At 39.6% G+C, this 26,585-nt stretch overlaps 1 protein-coding gene across 1 annotated transcript in view; it reads right to left on the minus strand.

Moving 5' to 3' along the window:
* LOC137648905 (rho GDP-dissociation inhibitor 2-like) overlaps positions 1-26,585 on the minus strand; it is a 27,600-nt gene continuing 1,015 nt past the window's right edge. Inside the window, exons 2-5 of the mRNA XM_068382081.1 lie at positions 15,368-15,563; positions 9,947-10,071; positions 6,188-6,287; positions 1-1,723 (exon numbers count right to left, since the gene is read on the minus strand). Coding sequence (XP_068238182.1) covers positions 1,527-1,723; positions 6,188-6,287; positions 9,947-10,071; positions 15,368-15,548 — 603 coding nt within the window. The 5' untranslated portion in view covers positions 15,549-15,563 and the 3' untranslated portion in view covers positions 1-1,526. The remainder of the gene's footprint in view (positions 1,724-6,187; positions 6,288-9,946; positions 10,072-15,367; positions 15,564-26,585) is intronic.

Genomic DNA, 26,585 nt, shown 5'->3' on the forward strand with positions numbered 1-26,585 from the left:
TAAAAATTAGAAATGTTTATTGCCCCCAATAACATTCTTTTACACTAAGTTGGTGGTTTAAATACAGTGTACAGTAATCATGCTGTTACCATGTGATTGCCATATTGATCTGTTACATGAATACTACATGGGAATAATTTTATACAGCTTTATAAATATTTTTATAAGTTAAAATTTAACTTTTATACTACTGAGTAAATTCATAAGTCTGGCTAATACTATTTTAAAGTGATGGCTTCCACATGCCAAGAAAAGATTTTTATAATATATTAACCCTCACTACCTGATATCACCTTACACGCAGCTACTGGTTGTGTGTCTAAAGTTCTATCACAGAACCATCACATTTGAAGTTTGTACAGTATCCTTGTCGTCAAAAGTACAAAAGGTTGTACAAAGTTTACAAAACCAAACTATTACTTATAAAGTCAGTAGTTGTTAATAGCATGATGAATATTGCCAGCTTCCTCAGCACCAAGTTGGAAGTGAAACCAATTAAGTACAAATACAATTCACCAACTTTCAATCATACAATAGAAGTAATGTTCACTAAAAATGATCTTCAATGACTAGTTTACACTAACTTATACACAATGGAAGATTATCTTAACCCATGCAGCAACCCTTGAACCGCCACTTTCTTTGTGCGATATTCCCGGAGTTAGAAAACCATATGGATTCCTTACAGACTACCAATGGCACTAGTGAGTAAAAATGGGAAAACAAAATTTTCATATTTCATAAGCAAAAATATATTTTAAATACTGAAATTTACAAAATAAAGATTCAAATTTCTTGCAATCAGTATGCCACTCCAATCCCTAGCAGTAAGGAATGCTAGAAGTTGAGAAAACGGTTCTATCTACCCTTCTACCTAAACAATACAAAAACCTGTTGAGCATTTTATAAATATATGGGTAAAAAAACGTCAAAAAATGATTACAGACTCACACATGAAGTGGAAAGAAAGGGAGAGGAAAGAGAGACCTTGCACAATATGAACCGAAATGTGGCAGCTTTGTCAAATCCGAGGACAAGTGAACGAAGAGGGGGCACACTAATCATATCAAATAAATCGCCAAAGAAAAAGGAGAAGCATTTCTTAAAGGAGAGGTCTCTAACACTATGGCAAAACCCTACATACAAATACATAACTTTTGTTAGAAGTGGTTATCAAACAGCAGGGACCGCACAAGCCAGAAGTCCCATGCCTTGGAATGCCTACATGGACTAAATTAAAACTTGACAAGCATTTTGACAGGCTAACAAGTACAGTATATTGTTTTTCCTATTGTCTTGCAATGCCCCATATCCTTCAACTCTACCAGCTCTTAATATTTTGCCTGCATACTGAGCCACTCTAAATGAAAAAGAGTACAACTGAACTGAAGGATCGACCTTGGGCACCAAGTCTTATAATAAATTCACATCCACTCTGAATAGTGAAACCAATTTACGCACGAATATGAACTATTTACCAAAAGCTCTTCTTCCTGTACAATCTCCTTTAATTTGCAGAATTTAATTTAGTTCCAATCCTTTTTTATCTGGAAGGACCACTCCCACTTAAGATGTTCATTTCCATCATCATCAGTAAAGAGGGATTTGATAGTATAATTTCCTCGAGCAAGTAATCCAGAAGGAGCATCTTCCATTGGGGTTGTGTAGGACTGAATTTCTATTTTGGGAGCATAAGAACCCACCATCTGTGTCATCTTGTCAACTGCAAAAATAAAATAGAGGGTCATGACTTATCTAATGGAATTAAAGGAAAAATATGACAAAATCGGAGATAATTTGTATTTTTCCTAACCATACAAACCTTACCTATTTACATAGGGTTTACTTTCGGCGTAGCTGAAATTGACGAGCCATTAGATTTTTAACGAGGGTTTACTACCCCCGCGCTAGTTAGCAGGGGTAGGGGAGGGGTAGCTTGCTACCCCTCCCCCCTCACACACCGGTGAAAAGTCTCACTTCATTTAGAGGTAGGACTTGTCTTGGGGGACATGGCTGGCGGGCAAATATGTGTAAATAGCTAAGGTTTGTATGGTTAGGAAAAATACAAATTATCTCCGAATTTGTCATTTGTTCCGTAACTGAAATACAAACCACGCTATTTACATAGGGTGACTTGCCCCTTAGGAAGGGTGGAAAGTCCCCAGCCTTACTGGCTTTGGCTTACCCGGGGACTAAGAATCCGAGTGAGCCGCACTCGAGAAAAGGAGTCCCTGCACCTCACAAGTTCCTTGCTCTGCAAGGAACGTGTGGCCTACATAAGCTTGTGTGTGAGGGAATAAAGTGTGACTCCTCCTAGGCAGTTGACCCGGAGTTCTGAGACCGAACTCTAGGTTAGGACGTTCCCAATACCACCTCGTCAGGGTATGGGGGACGCGACAGTATTATCTTAATACTTGGAACACAAGGAAGCATGGTTTACCTGCAGAGGTTTGAGGTCAGCTATACAGAGACCAGGATGCTGCTTTCCCCAGGAGAGGGGAGGATGAAGAAAGAAGTAAGGGCCAGACATACTTCTTCCATTCATGCAGTCTAAAACCCGATAACAATGCCCTCAACCTTCTGCTACCTGTCCAAAAAGGAGCCTGAGGTTAGACCAGCTGTTGTGTAGCCACCACAGGGCGATAGAAACTTATCGATACTCCTGTGGGTCACGTCCTGCAGGAAGTGGGCTGCGAAGGTCGCCAGACACTTCCAGACTCCAGCTTGTAGCACCCGTGTCACAGAGTAGTCCCTCTTGAAGACCAGGGACGTTGCGATGTATCTGACAACATGGGCTGTAGGGCGACGTGACGGGGGAGGGTCTAGATTCAGGTCGAGATGAATGCCTTTGAATCCGGGCTGAAAAGGCATACTTGGTGACACTCCCCTGCGTCCTTCCTGTGCTCCCAAACTGGGCTTGCACGTGAGGACGAACTGCAACTGTTCTTAAAGATAACCCCTCCGGTTCCTCACCGGCAAGTAGGAGAAGGTCTGGGTCATCTGTTACAGAACGGGGACTCGAAATCTTGAAGGAGTCGAACCGAAGGTTTGGGACTCCAAGATCTTGAGTCTAGTAACCAACTCAGGAACGAACCTGAATGTTACCTCCCCCTATCCTCTTGAACGGGCGGAGTCGTACGAGAGACCATGAAGATTGCTTACACGCTTGGCCAAGGCCAGAGCGAGCCGGAGCACCGTCTTCCGAGACGAGCGACGATTAGAGGCCTGACAATGGTTCGCAAGATCTCTTAAGGGTCTCAAGAGCCCGAACCATGTTCCATGGAGGAGGTCTCACTCCGACTGGGGGCAGGTAAGTTCGTGGCTTCGCATGAGCGAAGAAAGATCCAACGGGGCGGAAATGTCTATTCCCTATCAGCCTGAAGGCCAGGGTAAGGCTGAGCGATAGGCTTCACTGCCGAGAGCGGAAATCGAATTTCCTCCCGCCGATAAACAATAACTCCGTTATTGCTGGAGTAGAGGCATCAAGGGGAGAGGTACCTCTCCCACGACACCAACCACAGAAGACACTCAACTTCGCCTGGTAGACCCCTGCGGATGACTTTCGCAGGTGACGCGACCTCCGCTCCGCGACTGTTGCGGGGTGCCTCTTTGCGAGGAGGTGTCCTATAGTCTCCAGGCGTGAAGCCGAAGCGATGCTACGGCTTGTGATAGATGTTGCAGTGTGGTTGTTTGAGTAGCCTGTGTCGTGGAAGAAGCTCTCCCGGGAGTTCCGCCAGGGGATGCAGAAGATTCGGAAACCGTTCTGCGTAAAGTCGCAGCGGAGCTCTCAGGGTCATCGATAGGTTGACCGACAATCTGGTCTTGTTGAGCCCTCTTCTCAACAGACACAATGGTGGGAAGACGTAGGCGTCGATGCTGTCCCACCGATATAGGAAGGCATCTTGCCAAAGAGTCTTGGGGTTTGAGACTGGGGGGTAGTACAGTGGCAGCTCGAAGTTCCAGGCTGTCGTGATCAGGTCCCCCAGGTCCGGACTTTGCTGGTTACTAGGGGCCAAAGACCCCCAGGTACTCTCTATCTGTGAGTGTCTGCTCAGATTGTCGAAGAGAACACTCCTCTGCCCGGAATGAGCGAGCCGAGTGGTATTGAGTGGACTTCGGTTCATCTCAGTATCTCTACTGCAAGATGCGAATGTATGAAAATGTACCTCCCTGCTAGTTGAAACACGCCAGAACCGTGGATCAGCAGGATCTGCTGGATCTGTTGAAGGGCCAGACTACGGCCTATAATCCTAGCTGATTGAAGTGGAGGTACCCTTCAGGTCCTGACCATAGGCCTGAACCAAAACATGCCCCCCCCCCCCTTTTGACGCGTCTGAGAACAGCATCAAATGCGGAGGAAGGACGAGAAGATCCACTCCCCTATAAGAGGTTTCCGTAGGTCAACCCCCCAAGCCTGGAAAGGGAACCTTCCCTCAGAAGGGAAGTTACTCACACAAGGAGGCGAGCCTCCTGAGAGTTCTAAGATGAACTGAAGAGCTTTCAGTCGTCACGGGAGCACTTCCAGGAGGAGACAGGCCCCTGACGAAGTTCTATAGGGGAGGCAGCAACCGCAGACTCCCCAGGCCCCAACAAGACAGCTCGCTTCGTTGTCACATTATACAAACAAAAACTAGACCGTTAACTGTGAAAAAAAAAAAAGTAATTAGTTAACATTCATTCCCCCGGGAAGACTCCAAAGAGGAATCCCGAGGGAAAAGAACACAAGAATTACACAACAGACATGTGCCCTCAACTCCACTTACACTCACGGAAGGAGAGCTGAAACAAACACAGAATTATAACAATTATAATTATGTAATTCAAATATGAATGTTCACCAAAGTAAGAACGAAAAACCCCGAAAGGAAGCGTTCTACAAAAAGCTGAAAAGTTAACAAATACAATTTGATTCATAAAAATAATCGAGATAAAATGTACGGTGTAGCAACCCCACCCGACACGGGAAGAAAGCTACCCAGAACGTAGTAAAGGTAAAACGTAGTAAAGGGTGAACGACCTCAAGAGAGAGAGAGAGACCGTAGTCAAACTCGATCGCGACCCATGAAATTACACCGTGGCGGCCTAACTGCCGGCGGGCTCCACAGAGATATCGTACACTACACACACAAGCACGAACTCTGAAAAGGAAACTTACTGATTTCTATACTCAAATATATACATAAACATGAAAAAATGTTTACATATATATAGGTTATAAGAAAAGTAAATGATTAAGTTAAGACAAAACATAAAATGGTTGCCAAGCGAGGACGAAGACAGACACGTCTGTACATCGTCTGAGCCAAAAGTGAAGTGAGACTTTTCACCGGTGTGTGAGGGGGTGGGGTAGCAAGCTACCCCTCCCCTACCCCTGCTAACTAGCGCGGGGGTAGTAAACACTCGTTAAAAATCTAATGGCTCGTCAATTTCAGCTACGCCGAAAGTAAACCCTATGTAAATAGCGTGGTTTGTATTTCGGTTACGGAACAATTACAGGTTTATATCTAAAGAATATAATTTTGATTTATTCATAAAGCTAGTATGTAGGCACCAATGCTTAAAAAAAAAAAAAAAAAAAATAAATAAATAGTGACAAGTTTTCAATTCTACCGCCTCTAAAGAAAATGCTTTACTACTTTAGAAGCATTCAACTCGTATCAGTCTATCAAGGCTTTTATAAGCTAACAGCGATAAATAGTCTGCAGACCAAGAACACAAAACATTTCAAATTTTAATTCATGAGGATTAAACTAGAAAGAGCTTAGCATTAGGACATTTTCAGTAATTCAGCAGTTTAAAGAATACGAAGATCTATATATTATAAAACAAATTTCAAACCCATAAGAACTTGGATTAAAATTCTTAGTAAAAAAAAAAAATATACTTTCAAAACACTAAGTTAGCAATATTGCAATCATTACCAGATCTCAATGTCTTGAAAACTAATTGTATTAGATGTCTTTCTAGGGATTTTGAAAGATGAAATATTTATCTTTATCTAAAAGTAAGAAAATTCAGAGAACTGTCACAACCAGGGCTTCACAGAATAACAAAATTGCCTATTTTCTCATGAATTTTATAAGTAATAATAGAGGATAAACTAAATATAATTTATGAGATACAAGCATTTTAGCTAGTTATCTAAAAGGTGGAAAACATTTTTTTAATGTTTTCAGATGCAACATACCTAAAATACCCTTCCTGAAGGTGCGTTGGACATACTTCAATCCAGTCACAATTTCCCTTTGAACGTGGAATTCAATTCGGATCTTGTACGATATGCCCTCCTGAAAATAAAAACATTGAATCAGCAGAGACCAATATTGTAAAAAAATCAGTACTGTACAGTAAATGTTCCAGCTATAGTGCATTTCTTTTAGCGAGGCAGATTTGCACCGACTCGCAGCGGTGCCCTTTTAGCTCGGAAAAGTTTCCTGATCGCTGATTGGTTAGAATTATCTTGTCCAACCAATCAGCGATCCGGAAACTTTTCCGAGCTAAAAGGGCACCGCTGCGAGTCTGTGCAAATCTGTATCGCTAAAAGAAATTGACTATAGATGAATACTGAACTATGAAATAAAGTTAAGAAATATCTTTAATCTTCAATTTTAATAATGAACACCCCAAAAAACTAAACCTCTTTGATCATAAAGATGTTTATACAGTAACACTATAGAAAAACAGATATTAACCTGAGAGAGAGAGAGAGAGAGAGAGAGAGAGAGAGAGAGAGAGAGAGAGAGAGAGAGAGAGAGAGAGAGAGAGAGAGAATTTAAATAATTACTTTAAATCTTATCATTATTGCACATTTTTTTTTCATAATTAGAAGTTTACTAACTTACTAAACCTAGGACAAGTGTACATTTTACTTTTGAGTATCAAGCGTAAATAGAGCACTTTATACGTTTCCGATTACCTATGAATGAAAAATTAATCTCCACTACATATGTTTCCTGAAAGTCCTGAAGCTGGAAAAGCATCACAAATTTCAAGTCATTTGTATTTTTCCTATCTATACAAACTCCAAGTCCTTTGGTAGGGGTAGAATTCCAAGTGAAGGTTTCAAGTCCAAGCAAGACCACCATATGCCTTGATACCCATTACATACCCTTAACCCTTTTACCCCCAAAAGGACGTACTGGTACGTTCCACAAAAGCCATCCCTTTACCCCCATGGACGTACCGGTACGTCATTGCAAAAAAATGCTATAAAAATTATTTTTTTCATATTTTTTATAGTTTTTTGAGAAAATTCAGGCATTTTCCAAGAGAATGAGACCAACCTGACCTCTCTACGACAAAAATTAAGGCTGTTAGAGCAATTAAAAAAAAATATACTGCAAAATGTGCTGGGAAAAAAATAACCCCCTGGTGGTTAAGGGTTGGAAATTTCCAAATAGCCTGGGGGTAAAAGGGTTAAAATGCAAAGAATTATTGATGCCCAGAGTAAAAACAGTTATGCATCTCGTAAGAGCATTTATTAGATTCCTGTTGTGCAGCAATAAGAGGGCCTAAAGGCCTGTGTATGCAATTTTTAAGATAACGGTCCATAAAAGCAGTTTGTCTCTTCCAGACACCAGCTTTGAGGACTTGCGCTACCAAGGGGTTTTCGTGGATCACTAAGGTTGCGGCAAGCCGCTGTAAAGCATGTGCTCAAGGGGGGCTACAGGCGACTCTTCCCGAGGCTTTATAAGCTCTCGTTACCGTTTCTATACATCAAAATGAGATAGTATTTCTGGTTACTTACTTTTTGGAGCAGCCAGTGCTCACGAACAAAGATATTTTAGGCTCAAGATACTCTTAAAGATTCCAAGAAACAGCTAAGTACAAGAGCCTACCGGAACAGTGGTCTAACCAAGATGAATTTTGGAGAAATGACATCACTGCCTACTTCTATGTTCATCATCTATGCAGCTAAGAAGTTAGTGATTGCTGCGCGAGCCTTTCTGCTAACATTGTTGAAGTTAAAGTTGCCAATTTCTTGTCTAAAGGAAGCAGATGAGGATTGGCTTCTTCCGTGACATAACTGCTTTGCTTCGAAAAGATGGGAGGTATCAGCTTGGAAGAATTCTCTGCGAGCAAGACACCCGCAGTGAATCATTATCTGCCAACACTTGAGCTTCTTTCTTCTGAACTGTTTTATGGGAATGATGTGACAATGGTAATTTCCTGTGATGTCCCGACGTATGAGCCGTATGTAAATGAAGTGTTAATCAAAGTCTTTCTTCCTGAGAAGAGGGACATGGAAGCATCACTTACACTTGTTAATTTTCCTGACAAGTCCCAAGACTCTTCTTCAGTCCCATTGGAAGTTGACTCTAAAACCTCATATCATCATAGCCAGGAGAACCAGCCGCGGAATGGGAAGGTTCGTCAGGATCAGTCAAGAAGAATTGATCATTTTTGAGGAGTGTTCTTCACATGGGTGTTCAACACCTCTCCGGAATAAAGCCGCCTGTTCTTCCTTTTGGATGCAACATCTTTTATCTCCCAAACTTTCTCTCCCTTGGTGAATGGAGAGAGGTGGGAAGATGTTTCCCATCTTGATGGCTGAGGATTGGGCTACTCTGGAACCATGTCGATTGGTAATGTTCTCGCATCTGATCTATGAGGTGGTACCGGTTTCTCAAGAACTTTAGTCTTAGGATTAGACCTTTGTGGGGACATAGGTCTCCCTTTCCATCTTTGAGAAAAGGACACCTCCATTAATGTTGACCACTTCGATAAACAATTTCAACTGGAGAAAGTCTGTACTCTCCAGTACATTATGGAATTTTCAAGCAAGGATATTCTGGTTCAGGTCAACCCTCAAACTTTTATAGGGACCACTAAGTCGGAAGAAATGGCCATTATTCCTTGACATGTCATATACTCACAAACCTCGATGGGAATGACTTACTATCCCGCCAGGATTCTTGGACTTTTATCTTCCCTCTTGTTCTATATAACCTTAGGAAAAGGAGGAAATGGGGCTGGTCATTCAGTAGCTACGATTGGTCTTGTATAGTTATTTTTTCAAATACAATAGGCAAAGGAGAATCTTGTAATTTGCTTTTCAAGACCATCGTGGGCACAGGCACGGGGGTTATAACCACAAAAGCTGCTAGATTAGTAAAACCCTCAGTAACAACCTTTCTATCAGAAGAGTCGAGGCTCCCAAGAGACGATGAGAGCGAAGTTGTAGGCGAAAATTGTCAAGACACAGCATGGCTCTCTTTCTTAGATGGCGCTTAGAAGCACATTGGTGGTGCAGCATGGCACTTCCTGTCCGCTTTGCTGACGAGACCAAAGGAGAACGATTACACATTGCCTCTTTCTTCTTGTCGCTGAAATCCCATCCACACTGTGCACACATCACAAGGGGATTCCTCAGTGCAGCGGAGCACTCTGCATATCAGACGTAAAGGATGAAGACCATCCTCCTCTTCACTCATGAAAGTGCAGTAATGAACCTAGGCATGTCCGCATGATACCGGGATCATAACACTCCCAAAGAGAAAAAAAATCACAAATTTTTAAGTAATCTGTATTTTTCCTAACATACTTACCTAGAACTACTTTCTTAGGAGTTACTGGTAACTCTTTCCCAACCGACCAGAATTTTGTGTAGTTTACCCTATTCCCATTTTCTATGGGGTGACCTCAGGCGGAGTGATACGCGCCCTGAGGCAACCCGGGGTAAAACCTTGATCTTCAGGCCAAATTGAGATAGCTGTGAGAAGACTATCTTTAAGGTCAGATGCAATGGAGGCCAGGCCTACAGTGGCACTGGGCAGCGGTTGCCAGAACTTTCGTATTTCTTCATTGGCCATGCCAGCCGTCACCAGAATCCTTCACAGAAGGACGAGGGTTTGTACTGCATAGGAACAAATGACATTAACTTTACTCTGACTAAACAGGCATCTAAATTCTAAGGGGCTAATGGTGCTTGTAGTAATCTACTTACTTTTATAGTGAAAGCTTCATCTTTCAGTTTCTCCAAGTCTCCCGTTAAATCAAGTTGCATCTCAGGCCGGTCCTCTGCAACCAGTACCAACTTCCGAACAAGTACTCTATTTAGATTATTGGGTTCTGTTGAGGGCAAATATAATCAGGTTTGAAAGAATAAAAAAAAGAAAATTTTTAAGTGTATAGAAAAAACTTAAGTAAATAGTTACAAACAAAAGCCAAACAGGGGTATAATTTTTTCTTTTGTAACACTACGCTCATAAGTTCCTACCCTTCTAGCCAATAAATTACACTGTAAATCTTTATTCCCTACAAATTACCTTATATCTCTATTCCCTACAAATTACCTTATATCAATCATTATTCAATGACTAAGCAAATAATTATAGGACTTGACCAGTAAAGTTGAGCACAATGAAAAACAATACCACAGGAAGCATCTAAATATTTACCAACACATTCACTTAAAATCAGTTGGAGTTTTCCTTTCCTCAGGTGTTAGGAATTTTCTGCCCAAGATTAAATTAACAATAAATAAAAATTTAGTAGTGTGGCAATTTCAAATTCAATAAGTAAAATGAAGTGATAAGGGTCATGGTGATTGTGCCTTAATAGTTATGGATTCAACAAAAAGAGTTCTCATCAATGTATCACATTCCAACCATTCTCACTAGGAGATTACAGCAGTTCCTCATGGGTCCTTCTACCATGAAGGCATTAACCCTTTTACCCCCAAAGGACGTACTGGTACGTTTCACAAAACCCATGCCTTTACCCCCATGGACGTACCGGTACGTCCTAGCAAAAAACTGCTATTTATATTTTTTTTTGCATATTTTTGATAATTTTTTCAGAAACTTCAGGCATTTTCCAAGAGAATAAGACCAACCTGACCTCTCTATATTAAGGCTGTTGGAGCAATTTAAATAAATTATATTGCAAAATGTGCTTGAAAAAAACCCCAAAAAACCTGGGGGTAAACGGTTGGAGAGTTCCAAATAGCCTGGGGGTAAAAGGGTTAATATTAAACAACCTCTAATATGCCTTACGGATTCTTCAGAGTAGTTTGTCCAGTGTCTCGTTGCTTTTTTGTTTTTAAATTTAAAACAATTTGCATCTAATCCTCCAGCAGTTTTTCTAAATTGCACCTTAATTTGGTTTGTATGAACAACACTACTTAGACCCTGAAGCCATTCAATGTCTAACCATCACAAAACAAATAGAACAATGAAGCGCATGATCATACCTGGGTAACCCAGTTACAAGGCACACCCAGCAATCCTTTCCCTTCTCTTCCAGCACTAACAAGCCTGGGAGAACACAGAAACCTGAGCAAGACTTAACAACCTCATCACCCCCACTGAAATAATGTAGTTACCATGTAGTGATGACCCAGACAACTTTTGCAAAGGCATTGGAGCATGTGAAGGCCTCCTTACAATTTCCAGTAGAGTTATCATCATCATCATTTCAGCCTTCAAAAGTCCTTTGTTGGATGTAGGCCTTCCCCAGGTTTCTCCACAGACTTCTATCACAAGCTATTCTGTGCCACTGTTGCTTATGTTGGTCTAAGTCATCTCGCCAGCGGGTTTTTTGTCTTCCTCGGTTTCTTGTGTATCCTCGGGGTGTCCAGAAGGTTGTTCGTGATGTCCATCGGTTGTCTGTCATCCTGGCAATGTGCCCTGCCCAGTTCCATTTGAGCTTGCTAATGGTTTCAAGGATATCCATTACTTTAGTTTTTTGACTTATCCATTTAGCTGTTTTTCTATCCTTCCGTGTTAGAATTAGCATAATTCTCTCACGTGCCCTCTGCATTGTTCGTAACTTAAGGGAAAGCTTTTTTGTTAGATTCCAAGTTTCGGCCCCATAGGTGACAGTGGGGAGGATACACTGATCATAGACTTTCCTTTTTAAGATGATAGGAATCTTCTTATTTTTTAACACTGTACTGGCTCTTCCAAACGCTTGCCAACCAAGGGTTATTCTTCTTTTTATTTCCCTCTCTTTACAGGCGTCATGTAGAGAGATCCGTTGTCCTAGGTAGATGTAGTGGTTATAGTCTAGTCAAAATAAGACCTAAACCTTCCTCATCCCAACGGAATTGCAAATATTTTTTTTATCTTGTTTCAAATAAAAATAAAATTTCACAAGTTCACCAAAATCACATTATTGGAAGGTCTGTGTATGGCATCAGGCTTAATGGCTTTTTCATCATCTACAAACACCCAGCACTCCAAAATTAAGGAAGGTGGTTGGTTCCTCCATTGCATTTTTATGTACTCATTTTGGAAAACAAGCTACTTTAGAAGTTTAAAAAAACAATTCTGGCCTCTCAAATAGATCCTAGATTGTCATAAATAATGCAATGGCATCAGTTTCGTTGGTACATAATGGCGATAATCGAAGTCTACGAAGCCTTTCTGTCCCACACAAAAGTAGTCACTGCTCCTACTCCCTGCCCCTGGTGATTGAGCATGTCTGATAGAACATTCCTTATTGGAATTGGTCTTAAGTATGTACAGATCGAGCACACCGTCAGTTTCCCCGGTGCATACCTGCTTGCCCAATTGAAAACTGTTAAACACAACCCTTTTGCTTGTAGATTTAGGACACAAAGGTGTAGTTGTTGTGACTTAACAAATCCTGTTTGGAAGATAGCAATGGCATTGCTTGATTTTCCCATAGGTTGAAAAGCGGGGGTTTTACTTGTGAACCAATTCCCTGAATTCATGTACTCTAGGTATGACCCACCCTACTTGGATTAGCCCATAAACAGCAGGATCCCTGGTGGTGGGTTCGAGTGGAACTCCCCCGGAAAGGATATCGCCAATCAGCCAACAAACCTGATCCTTCTACCGAAACAAGATAGAAGGGTAATTGCCAGCTGTTTACCAGTGCTACTTACAACAATCCTGGAGCAATCATTGGTGTGGGAGCCCGTATATAATGAGTTCCCCGATGAAGAATTAAGCCTCAAAAACCAACTTTACAATCCAGCTTGAAGTAGTTCTTGGTCATGCAAGAGCGACTGCGCTACTTCCCTCAGTTTGCTGAAATGAATGTCATAAGCATAATCTGTTCCTCTTTTCCTGCTTGGTCATGTGGCTAGCTACTAATTGAACACTAACCTCACATTGTGGCAAAAAAAAATCAACTGTCTCAGCCCTGGCACATTACTTCCTGGAGAGAGACAGGGAAAGTCGAATAAGAAAAGCCATAAGAGGAGAATCTCTAAGTAGCAACTAGAAGTCGAGTATGAATGTTCAAGGCATTAGACAGCTTGAAGCTTTAATTTTAAAACTAAAACCAAAGCCTAGAGAATGAGGAGGAAACAATTCAAAGTCTGGAGGATGGGTATCTAGATATATGTATCCTTCAGGATCACTGAGCGAGAAGCCTTCTTGATGGTTGGCCGTATAGTGCTTGCCATCTTCCTTTCGAAGGAGAAAAAGATTGGTCACTAGGACCCAGTAGAGTTTTCCACCAGAGGACTTGACTGTAAAGACTTGGAAAACTGTCTGGAAGACTTCATGTGTGTCTCCTCTCATGTTTTTTCAGGATCCAAAAGGCCCATTGGTAAGATGGCTGAAGTGTCAAAAAAAGTTTGTGTCATCTGCTGTTTGGAAATGTTGAACTACGGGTCAAAGGGAAGTATATGATTGCAGCTAGCCAAAGGTCAAACAAGAAGCTGCTCAGCTAAACCTGGAAGTGGCTGTCATGGTAAGAGACCCAGGGCCCGAGAACTGGCCGTCATGGTAGGAGACCCAGGGCCCGAGAACTGGCCGTCATGGTAGGAGACCCAGGGCCCGAGAACTGGCCGTCATGGTAGGAGACCCAGGGCCCGAGAACTGGCCGTCATGGTAGGAGACCCAGGGCCCGAGAACTGGCCGTCATGGTAGGAGACCCAGGGCCCGAGAACTGGCCGTCATGGTAGGAGACCCAGGGCCCGAGAACTGGCCGTCATGGTAGGAGACCCAGGGCCCGAGAACTGGCCGTCATGGTAGGAGACCCAGGGCCCGAGAACTGGCCGTCATGGTAGGAGACCCAGGGCCAGAGAACTGGCCGTCATGGTAGGAGACCCAGGGCCCGAGAACTGGCCGTCATGGTAGGAGACCCAGGGCTCGAGAACTGGCCGTCATGGTAGGAGACCCAGGGCCCGAGAACAAAGTCTGCTTCCTTAATCTTACTTCAAATGCTTCTTGTCAGGGTTACCCTCACTAAACCAATGGACAGTGGTAATGGAGTCATAGGAGTCTCATGGGAATGTCCCGAAACGGAAGCAGGATGATCGCAGCTATCAATGTTTTGACTGAAGTGCTCGTGGTTAGCCTTGCACGAGACACAATGCTGGTAACAGGCATGAGAGCCCCTAGTACCAAAAACACTTCCCTGGAGCCCTTGCTGAATGCCCAAAAAAATATCTAAATTTTTAATTCAACATAAAAATGAATGCTCACTAGCTGGAAACCACACATTTTACATTACATAAATATGGGAACTTATAAGGTCTGGCAACCCAGCTCCTTGAACTGTGTACACCAGCAGTTTGTAATACAGTATGGTATGGAGATTTATCAGTTTTTTTTTTCTTTCTTTTTGCCTCTAGAAATAAAATAATCTAGAAATTGATTGGATTTGTTTTAAGTGTTATCGAGTAATTCAAGTAGCTATTTTAAAGTAAAAAGTCTTAACTGGCCACTCTTCTACTTTTAATTTAATTGTGTATTTTTAAAATGCCTATGTTTCCTTGTTCCACTTTTATCTCATTTTATTCTAATTAGGAATAAATATGTAATAATATTGTCCCGAGATGCAGAGTAATCTTTAAACTGAACTGTAAAAATTAAAGAAAAAGATCAGTATATGAAGGAGTGTGCCTTCATTAAATATCTTTAGTAGTTAAATACCTTTCAAGCTGAAACTCCAGAAAGAATTATACAGGTGAAAACTTGGTAGGGATGTCAAAGGGAGATTCTTCTTAAACATGATAAGCTGCTTTGAAGATATTCTTCTTCAGTTGCAATGAGTAACAATGTACAAATGTACAATGTTAACCCTTTTACCCCCGGGCTCTTTGGAAATTTCCAACCCTTAACCCCCAAGGGGTTATTTTTTCCCCAGCACATTTTGCAGTATATACATTTTTTAAATTGCTCTAACAGCCTTAATTTTTGTCATAGAGAGGTCAGGTTGGTCTCATTCTCTTGGAAAATGCCTGAATTTTCTCAAAAAATTATTAAAAATATGAACAAAAAAAATTTATAGCATTTTTTTGCAAGGACGTACCGGTACGTCCATGGGGGTAAAGGGATGAGTTTTGTGAAACGTACCAGTACGTCCTTTGGGGGTAAAAGGGTTAAAGACTCTAGCCTATAGTGAATTGAATAATGTTTTATCTAAAGAGGGATGAAGTACTTACCTAAGACGACGGCACCCGATGCAGAGTTGCCAAGCAAGGTTTCTTTGTATTTGCGTAGACTCTCATCTTCTGTATCTTGCTGAATCATCTCCTCCAACGTCTTTTCTGGTGGTGGTTTGTAGGTAGAGTCTTCCTCAACATCAGGTACAGGTTCAATAGGGACTTCTTCTTCTTCGGCCATTGTGAATTAAGATTTCTGAAAAATTAATATTTAGTTAATTTACTTGAAATATGATCAAGATTCCTATGAATTAAATAAATCATATTTTCCCCTTTGGAATCTTTAGCTGTAATTGATTATAGTTCTGTCAATTTACGAGCTCTTTTATTTAACCCTTTTACCCCCAGGGTATTTGGAAATTTCCAAACCTTAACCCTCAAGGGTTATTTTTTTTTCAAGCACATTTTGCGGTATATTTTTTAAAAATTGCTCTAACAGCCTTAATTCTTGTCATAGAGAGGTCAGGTTGGTCTCATTCTCTTGGAAAATGCCTGAAGTTTCTCAAAAAATTATTACAAATATGCAAAAAAAAAATTTAAATAGCATTTTTTTTCAAGGACGTACCGGTACGACCATGGGGGTAAAGGGATGAGTTTTGTGTGTCCCAGTACGTCCTTTGGGGGTAAAAGGGTTAACACTGATTATCAAATACTGAACAGTATAAAAGCAGGACTCCCCGTCACATAAAACTAAAGAATAGACGAATATCCATCACAAAAAGGTTAGAAAATTGACTTCCGACCAAGCTGCAACAGTTACCATGGTATTCTTGTTAATGCACCATTCTCTCATGAATTTGAAAAACAGGGAAATCAATTTTTCCTGAGTACTGTACAGTATAGCACACAACTTTCACAAGACCCAAATGCTGTTCAAAACTGCAATCACACACACACACACACAAAACTACATACATATCATCTATGTACACATTCGCAACTGTACTGTATTTTGTACGCATACTAGATTATTTCGATCCAACATTTGGGAAAAGAACACATTCTTTGAGCTCAATTGAAACATTTAAAAAATTAAAATCGGCATGATCTTTTTAACAATAGATGGCTCCCCCTTTATTTCTCTTCAAAACCTAGTCTGATTCCATTGCAAAAAACATTGAAACTATAAAGAACCAAGATTCTAAGTGGCAAAACTATTTCTTAAACTTACTAGGCACACCAACGGCCATCTCTTCTACTTAAAAGTAAAGCTTTTTGGCATTTAAGGCAAAGAACAATAACAAAAAGCAAGAATCCTCATAGTCTCTTGTTATAAAATTGTTCAGGAGTTTCCCCATACTAGTTGTATGAAGGGGGTTTGGGAAAAAAATCAATGATTTTCACTAACAAAAATGGTTGGGAAAAAATCAATGATTTTCACTAACAAAAATGGTCAGAAAAAAAAAAAGGAAAAAAACTTGATAAACATACAAGGAAAGAAAGATATATTAGCAAGACATACACTGTGTTACAAATATTGAGTGGTATACAGTATTATAGTATTGCTAAAACCAAAAATTTTTTACTATATGGCAACAAAACTACTCAATAAGCTGCTGCAAAGAAATGGAAATAGAATTAAAATCTGCAAGGAACAATTTGAAAGGCGAATTTTTGCAAATTTGCAATAAAATATACCGTAATACTCAATGTCCTTTAATAGTAGACTCATCCTTAGGAGGGGAGGAAGCCCCTATAACCATACTTGGCCGGTTTAAAATCCAAGAATTTCAATACACTAGAATCTGAACTAATTGCGGAAGCGTTGATTCCTACCACTACCAACATTTGAGAACAGTCTCGCTCATGGGTCAGGCTAGGTTTCTGTCCACTGAAAAATGGTTCAATAGATCATTTTTATCCCATAGGGAGCTAGGTAAACTACACAACCCACTGAGCAGATACAACAGGTCACAATGAAAATATATCGTAAGACTTGAAGGTATACTCTCTTGGATGGTGGGCTGACAAGGTTGCTTGGCACTTCCAGACTCGGGCCTTCAACTTATGCATTACGGACAGTTTCTTCCCGAAGGCTGGAGTACAGTGAACCCTCGTTTATCGCGGTAGACAGGTTCCAGTCGCGGCCGCGATAGGTGAAAATCCGCGAAGTAGTGACACCATATTTACCTATTTATTCAACATGTATATTCAGACTTTTAAAACCTTCCCTTGTACGTAGTACTGTTAACAAACTACCCTTTAATGTACAGAACACTTAATGCATGTACTACAGTACCCTAAACTAAAACAGGCACAAATATTAAAGGTGATTTTATATCATGCATTTCCTAAACATGCTAAAAAGCACGATAAAAAATGGCAACCAATGTTTTGTTTACATTTATCTCTGATCATAATGTAGAAACAAACTGGAGGTAGAGCTTTGCTTATTACCCAGACATATTTCCCATACTTTTCCCTTAGAACTACATCACATCTTCCTACTTTAGATATATAGATATATATATATATATATATATATATATATATATATATATATATATATATATATATATATATATATATGTGTGTGTGTATATATATATATATATATATTTATATGTATACACATATACATACCTACATATATACATAAATACATGCATACATATATATATATATATATATATATATATTACTGTATATATATGGGTTATGGAAAAAATCCGCGAAGTGGTGAATCCGCAATGGTCGAACCGCGAAGTAGCGAGGGTTCACTGTAGATCCAATATTCTGGCTTCATGTGCCAGAGTCCAGTAACGGGTGAGTTTCGGTAGATCACGAGAGAAATTGACAAGCAGGTCTGGGCGTTAGATCGCTCTCAATACTGACCGGCCAGCATGTACTCACTCATGGAAGCTACAGAGGTCACTTAATTTTGTGATCCTTTCTGCCTTTGTTCCTTCTATCACTTTACCTGAAAGGCCAGATCACAGGTGAATGAAAGGAGCACAGTCCGAGCTTTTCCAGGGAAAGATGACCCTGGAGTAGCCGACTGGACCTGTAGGTTGCAACATTCTTCCTCAGCAATTACTGAAAGTGTAATGGGGATGTCAGAATATTTATCCTAGAAGTGTCTAGGCCCTTAGCAGCAACCAATCCACGGAAGAGGAGACCTGTTTGCACCTCCTTCCACCATAACTGCCCTGATGTCGTTCCCTCCATGGGATAAGCAATACAATTCTTGTACCAATGTATTCTGTAAGGGACATACTACTCTTGACTCCCTTGTACCGTATAGCAAAGCGCGAGACATTTGAATGGTGCATCAAGAAGGCTTTTGTTCTTCGGGTCTGATTAGATCAAGTCAGTGTACTGTACTTCATTGTATTTCGGATTTGACAAACCCTGGGTCGTAGTGCAGCACATGGCTGTGCTCATCCAGTGATTGAACCTTAAAGTAGCTTGGAAGCCGGCCTTGGTAGCAGATTCTATGAGGACGACTCAGATATACAGTATTATCAGCAAGGTGGAAGTTCTTTGTGCAATGATGTCACCGGAACGCCCTGGAGCAAAAGAAGACGAGGGCTTCCGCCAGCGTACTGACAAGCAGCACTCGTGCCGAGACCTAGTACAGTACTGAAAGCGTGAGCTCCCGTACTCAGTATCGATAACCCTTCCTGGGGGTTGGGTTTCTGGAACAGTGCTGTTACAGTACTCCCAAAAAAAACCTGCATAGAGAATGGCCTGTCTCAAGCAACTAAGTAGGATTGGTCATCGTGTACTTCATGATTCCTACCTTCCTCCTGTACTACAGTAGTGCTGCAAAGGAACAGATAAGAGGAACAGCTGAATTAGTTCCCTTGTGGCTCAAAAGTGATGAACCATTGAGGCACTAGCGTAAACTTAGATTGTTTGTTCCACATCGTGTGGTTCCCAACCTCTGTAACTGATCATGTTTCACAATTGCATAATCTTGCAGTCTCTTCTTCCCCAGTAAATGAATGGACAACAATCTCTCACAGGGAGAGAAAGTGTAGGAGTCTCAGTACTAAACATGTAACCCCTATGGTTTGGACCTAGAGGACTAATCGTCCAAAAGGGGAAAAAGAGCGGTGCCTTATTTTTCTTCAGCAGTGTTCTTTAGGTACAACGAACGTGTGTATCCAATGTCAGCACTAATACAAAGGAGCACCAGAGGTGAAGGAATAACTTGAAGTTCTCCTTCTATTGACTTTGTGCAATGATGTTTCATTCCTAAGTTAGTGTCATTGTCGTCATAACTACACAACGGCCATAGAATAAACAGCTACAGGTATGCTCTTAATAGGAATAAAAAGTGTCTATCAAGTTACAAAGAAACTCAATCAGCAATAGTTATCAAAAAAATCTTCAAAACGTTTTGTCTTCATTAAATTCCCTTGCACAGTGAACTGCTAAGCACCAACTAAAGAAAAAAACTTAAAACCAACAGCCGAGATGCTCTTCATCAAATTCCTTCGCACAGTGAACTGCTAACCACTAACTAAAGGAAAAATACAGTGAACTTAAAACCAACAGCCGAGATGCCCTTCATTAAAATCCCTCACACAGTGAACTGCTAACCACTAACTAAAGAACAAAATTTAAAACCAACAGCCGAGATGCTCTTCATTAAAATCCCTCACACAGTGAACTGCTAACCACTAACTAAAGAAAAAAACTTAAAACCAACAGCCAAAATGCCCTTGTCTATTTCACATGTTTTGCAGGTTTGGCCATCCTTGGGGATTTCTTCCTAGATCAATGTTGTTAGGTTGCCCCTAATGTTTATACCAAGCCTTCTTCAGAGTGCCAAGAACTTGGGTGATTTTCCACGCAGATCGTTAAGTTCTCCCAGATGGCAGGATTGCTCAAACCTCCTCACGAGCATTGATAACTCCCATGAAGAAACAGCTCTAGGCTTTTCAGCTCTAAGACTTGCCTCAAGGACAACTGATTGCCTTTCACCACTGAGACAGAGTTGTTTCTCTTTGTGCAGGTAGACAAAAGAAATCCACTAAATATACATGTAAAGAGACTCCAACTAGAGAAGTACCCCTTCTTTGACATCAATTACAGATGGGCCACTTTGCCTGGTAGACTGCCACAGAAGATTTTCGGGGGTATCCGGACACCTTCCATGCAGTGCCTCACAAAAAAGCCTTTCGGTCTGAGGAAATGCTGGATAGTCTCAACCAATGAGGTGACTGGGACATCACAGCTTCAAAGTACTGCAGCTCTGCAAGTGTGGCTAGTAAAGACGACTGGATCATTTTGGTAATTCTCTCGGAAACTGGACCATTTGGGTAGTTCACTTGGAAACTGGGTCAGAGTCATCGAGAGGTTTGCATACCAGTAAACAGAAGAATCTCCATGTGGATAGTCCAAAGGGGTCCCCCTTTACAAAATTGTTATCTTTCAGCCACCAGTCTAGGCCTTCCTCTACTTCCTTATCCACTAGAACTAAATGTTGCGGGGAATCATTGGTTGCTGACCAATGTCTCTTAAGGCACCACTGAAGCGATCATTGGTGCAGATGGCTATGTAGCACAAGCTTTTCCAGGGATGATTGGTCCCCTAATAGCTATTGCCACTGTTGAGCACTTGAAGAAAAGGTAGTGCTGCTCTCCTAAGTCTGCTGACACTGTCCTCGAAGGGGAAGACTCACCCCACTCTCGTGTATGATAATCGCCAGGCACTATCCTCTGCTTAGACTCTAACTTGACTTCTTTTGATCCATCACAATATCCAGATCAGGACAAAAAGTGAGAAGCTTGTATTGATTGACGTTAGAAGTTATTCCACAGATCAAGACAGTTTAACCCAATCATCCAGATATCTTAGAACACTTATTCCATTGGCATGAACAAAGCCGAAACAAGTATTAGTACTTTAAGTGAACACTTGGGGGCACTCGACAGACCGAAAAACAGAACTTAGAACCGTTAAACTTCCTTCCCAAGGATGAAGCAGACAAACTTCCACGAAGACCAATAGACTGGTGTTTGGAAGCATCTCTCACATCTAGAGGAAGCATAGTTGTTCTTTCTGATGGCAGCCCGTACTATGCTTAACGTCTCCATCTTAAATGGGTTCATAATAAAAAGTTGTTGAGGGCCGACATGTCGGTGACCGGTCCCCAGCCCACAGTAGACTATAAAAGCCTTTGACCCACACCTTCTTCACCTCGGATGGAAGGCTGAAGTCCCTTCCAGAGTTAAGGTTGGGTAATGACCACCCAGTCTGAGTCCGAGTGTGGGAAGGATGAAAGCCAATGAACTGGAGGCAGTATCCGCTTAGAACGACACTTACTGTCCACTCCTCTACTTCGTGGTAAATGTAAGGTACTACCACTTTGCCCGTTGGTGAGCCAGACAACCCCTACACTAAAGCTTTTCGGGCAATTGCAGACTCTGCTTTTAAACTTGTTCCACTGGTAAGTTCTTGAAGGCTAGTGTTGCTCATACTAAAGACTATGAGCACGTGCATGCACAGGCTCTTTTGGTTCTCCTGCTCCTTGTGTTTAAATATTCTCTCTCAAAGCCAGAAAGAGATGGCTATCCTGGAAAGAGGGGACTGCCTTCCCTAGTGTCCTCTGGATCCTCTCCTGCCCCTTCCCATTTTAGACTGTCCATAATGGGGTCAAAAGGGCTGAATGGACTTGGCAGTTCTATTCATCAAACTTATTTCTGCAATCTAGGCCTCATAAAAAAAGGGTGGAATTATAGAACACGGGACATTCCTAATAGGAAAAATGGATTTTCCTACAATAAATATGCTTTCAACGAATTTGACCTTTGTTTCCACTGCAAATAAGCCGTTCTACGTTATGAACCACACCCCTCCCGACACACAAGTGGGAACCTGGGACTTGTGTGCAAAAACCGGACAAAACATGATTATTTAACAATTTGAGATTTATAAAAGGCCATACACCTTACAAGCCCACCTAACCTAACCTAATGGTTCCCAGGTCACAGACCTAGCTGGGGAGCAAGCAACAGGACTCTCCTTCCCAGATCACAGACCTAACAGTGGGGGAGGGCCCCAGAGCCCCCTCCCAGGTCACAAAAAAGTAAATCACAAAAAAATACTTACATTATGATAAAGTAAATCACAAATAATCCTTACATTATGATAAAATAAATCACAAATAAATCCTTACATTATGATAAAGTAAATCACAAATGAATCCTTACATTATGATAAAATAAATCACAAATAAATCCTTACATTATGATAAAGTAAATCACAAATGAATCCTTACATTATGATAAAGTAAATCACAAATAAATCCTTACATTATGATAAAGTAAATCACAAATAAATCCTTACATTATGATAAAGTAAATCACAAATAAATCCTTACATTATGATAAAGTAAATCACAAATGAATCCTTACATTATGATAAAGTAAATCACAAATAAATCCTTACATTATGATAAAGTAAATCACAAATATTTACCAGAAACACACAAGGGACACTTTAACCTTTGAGGGATAACACAATGAGCTTTTAAAAGATTATTCACTAGACCAGGAGTACCATGATAATCACCGTGAAACTTGGCTATAGCATCAAAATAGCCAAAAGAGCTGCCATTACACTGTGTTACAGGCTCCATACCCCACTCCCGACACTTACACCTACAAAGGAATTGAAAAATTGCACTAAGAAAATCGGGTGTGTCACAGAACTGCCTACATCACACTCCAGCACACATACATGCCCAAATATGGTACAGTGGTAACGTGTTTGCCTCGCATTCGCGTGGCAAGAGATCGATGCCCGCCCAGGGCCGTGAGTTTAAGCTGTTTACTGGGGAGGCTACTGCTGTGGTAGGGCACCACAGTGGGGGGTTGGGCTTGCCCGGCTGACGTTCTGGTGAGCATCTATTCTGATGGAACTGGAACTGAAACCAGGCACCTTTACCACCTTTATATGGTAGGGGAAGAACATAGGTGAGCGTGAAGTATAAACTCATAACCGCGCAACCAGCAGGAGGGCTCGTACGCAGGCAGAATAATCTCGTAATCTCGCAAGAAACATTGCACAAACACACAAACGGGAGCAGAAACATCCGACTTGTAAAATGTAAACAAAAAAGGGAAATCAATATTTCAGAAGAGGATCCCCATATTTTGTGCAATTTTTCCTGGACTTATTATGCATCCCAGAGAATAATATCAAAGAGAAGAAAAGGTTAGCATTTCAATGAAAACGGGAGTTTTTCTACGCATAACCCAATTCTTTTAATAGTAAAGCTTTCCCCGGTAGTTCTATAACAATACAGAAAAAGTTATTGTTTTAGTGTAATTAACCCTTTCACCCCCAAAGGACGTAACGGTACGTTCTTGCAAAACACTGTTAATTACATATTTTACATATTTTTTGATAATTTTTTGAGAAGCTTCAGGCATTTTCCAAAAGAATGAGACCAACCTGACCTCTCTAGGACAAAAATTAAGCCTGTTAGAGCAATTTAAAAAAAAATATAGCAAAATGTGCTCGAAATTTAACCTTATGGTGGGGGTAAAAGGGTTAAAATCGTCAACACTGAACCAAAAACCAAGGGCAAAAAAGTTTGAGGCAGTAGGGCTGCAATAATGGTATTTGTTTACAAGACCACGCTCTCCATATACTGCCAATTTATGCCAAGCTATTGTTTTCCTCTATTACTTTTGCATAATTTGAAACAATATGCCTCATGGGAAAAGCTATAAAAAAAACTATAGAATTATTAAAAAACTAGCATGGATTTCTCACTAAATGACCTGGAATTGACATCGTCAAAATAGACAACCAAACCAGTTCGTGATGCCCGCGTACATTTGATAATATATTCAAAACATTTACTAAATTAAAAATGGAGTAATTACTCAAAAGTTTCACTACTTGTGAATTGTATATTTTATGGACAATTTGAGCAATTACTCCATTTTCAATTTAGTATACATTTTGAACACATAAAATGTACGCTGACATCACGAACTTCTGTTCAATTAACTATGATAGTTCCAGGTCCTTTAGTGACGAAACCAAGCTGGTTTTTTAATAATTCAATAGTTTTTTTTTTTATAATTCTATCTTGTTTCCCATGTGGCAAATTGTTTTAAATTATGAAGAAGTAATAGAAGAAAACAACAGCTTTGCATAATTTGGCAGAATATGGGGAGTGTGCTCTTGTAAACAAATACTGCGATGATAGACAAGCTCGCTTATAAAGACAAACCCAAGCGTAATCAATTAGCGATTTATGCTGATAGATACATGTGTACACATATAGAAAAGAAAGGAATGAAGCAATTGAGCTACAACAACCATACGACGAAGACCCAAAGAAAATAGTAGGATTATTTTTATTTAGTGAAACAAATATAGAAAAGAAAAAAGAAGTATTAAACCTAATGTGGAAGAAAAGACAAAACAGTACAAGAAGATAAGCGTTTGAGGTGCCGTTGTAAAGGCTATGCCTCACCCCAGAACCTGAACCTGAACCTATGCAAGAAAAAAAAAAAAAAAAGATTCAATCTTTGTTGGTTCCTTAAATACACTTATTTGAATATCGCATTGACTACATGCTCACTTACTGGCTTGTTAGTCTTTTGGTTGAGTGCACACACTTTAGCCTGATGGATGTTAACTATTCTCATATCCTAAATTACTTATCATGAAAAAAAGAAAAAAAATATGTAACAAAGCTGTCTCTGCATATACAATTTATTTTCCTTATCTAATGGCTATATAAAAAAGTATCAAAGGTGTTTAAGAAACTCAAAACATCTCTTACGAACAAATTCTGTAAATGTTTTCGTCAGATTAAGATGTGTCAAGTGCTTCGCATTTTGCAACTATATATATATATATATATATATATATATATATATATATATATATATATATATATATATATATACCAAGTGCTTTGCATTTAGCAAAAACATATATAAATAAATTCTTTCTTTTATTATTAGATTCTGTTCTGTAGATAAAAATTAAAATTCCAAATCATGAAATTATGTAACAAGTTCCCAAACCTTCAATATAAACTTTAATATCAAGCCGGATTTAACCAGCCCTAATGAGTCAAACACGATTCTTACGGAACTGAACAAAAATAACCAATAAAGAATTAATCTCGAAATAGCATAGATAATGTACGGTACATGCAAGTGGGCCCCAACACATCTCAGATAGGGGTACGCTTCGAACATCAAATTCGGTTAATTCATGTTATTTACTATAGGAAAACAATTATATATCGTTTCCCCAGAATGTTTTCCCCACCCAAAACCCCGAGTTCCCACTGGGGGTCCCCCATTATCGTAGGATATAGATGTATATATATATTTCTGAAACTATTAATTTGCGACGGAAACAAGTGTCCTTTTTGAAGAGAGCGTAATTTTTTCTATAAGAAACAGTAGTTTTTTTCCTAGGTTACATTGCCATGTAATTCACTACAAAAATACCTAAGCTTCTTCACCAAACAGCTTTGGCTAACCGTTAGATAATATAAGAATGATCCAAGGCTTGGAGAGGATCCAGAAGCTCCCTTTAATTTATACAAGACTAACACTTCAAGCATCGTGCTGGTAATCTATTGCACGGTAAAATAAAAGGCTTTCAAATATAAAACATTTGGATGGTATTGAGTGTCCGTTTGCATTTATCATGCAAGGCATGATAATTCCTGACCGGAAATAAGATACGATACAATATATATATATATATATATACATGTATATATATATATATATATATATACATATATATATATATATATATATATACATATATATATATATATATATATATATATACATACATATATATATATATATATATATATATATATACATATACATATATATATATACATATATATATATATATATATATATATATATATATATATATATATATATATATATACATATATATATATATATATATATACATATATATATATATATATATATATATATATATATATATATATACATACATATATATATATATACATATATATATATATATATATATATATATATATATACATACATATATATATATATATATATATATATATATATAATATACATATATATATATATATATATATATATATATATATATATATATATACAGTATATTTACATATATATGTGTGTGTGTTACGGACTTTGACTTCATAACAGCAACTCGATTTATAAACCATTGTTATCGGGTAAAAAAATTAAATTAAAAG

Source organism: Palaemon carinicauda, chromosome 1 (genome assembly GCF_036898095.1).
Source record: "Palaemon carinicauda isolate YSFRI2023 chromosome 1, ASM3689809v2, whole genome shotgun sequence".
NCBI classification, from domain to species: domain Eukaryota; kingdom Metazoa; phylum Arthropoda; class Malacostraca; order Decapoda; family Palaemonidae; genus Palaemon; species Palaemon carinicauda.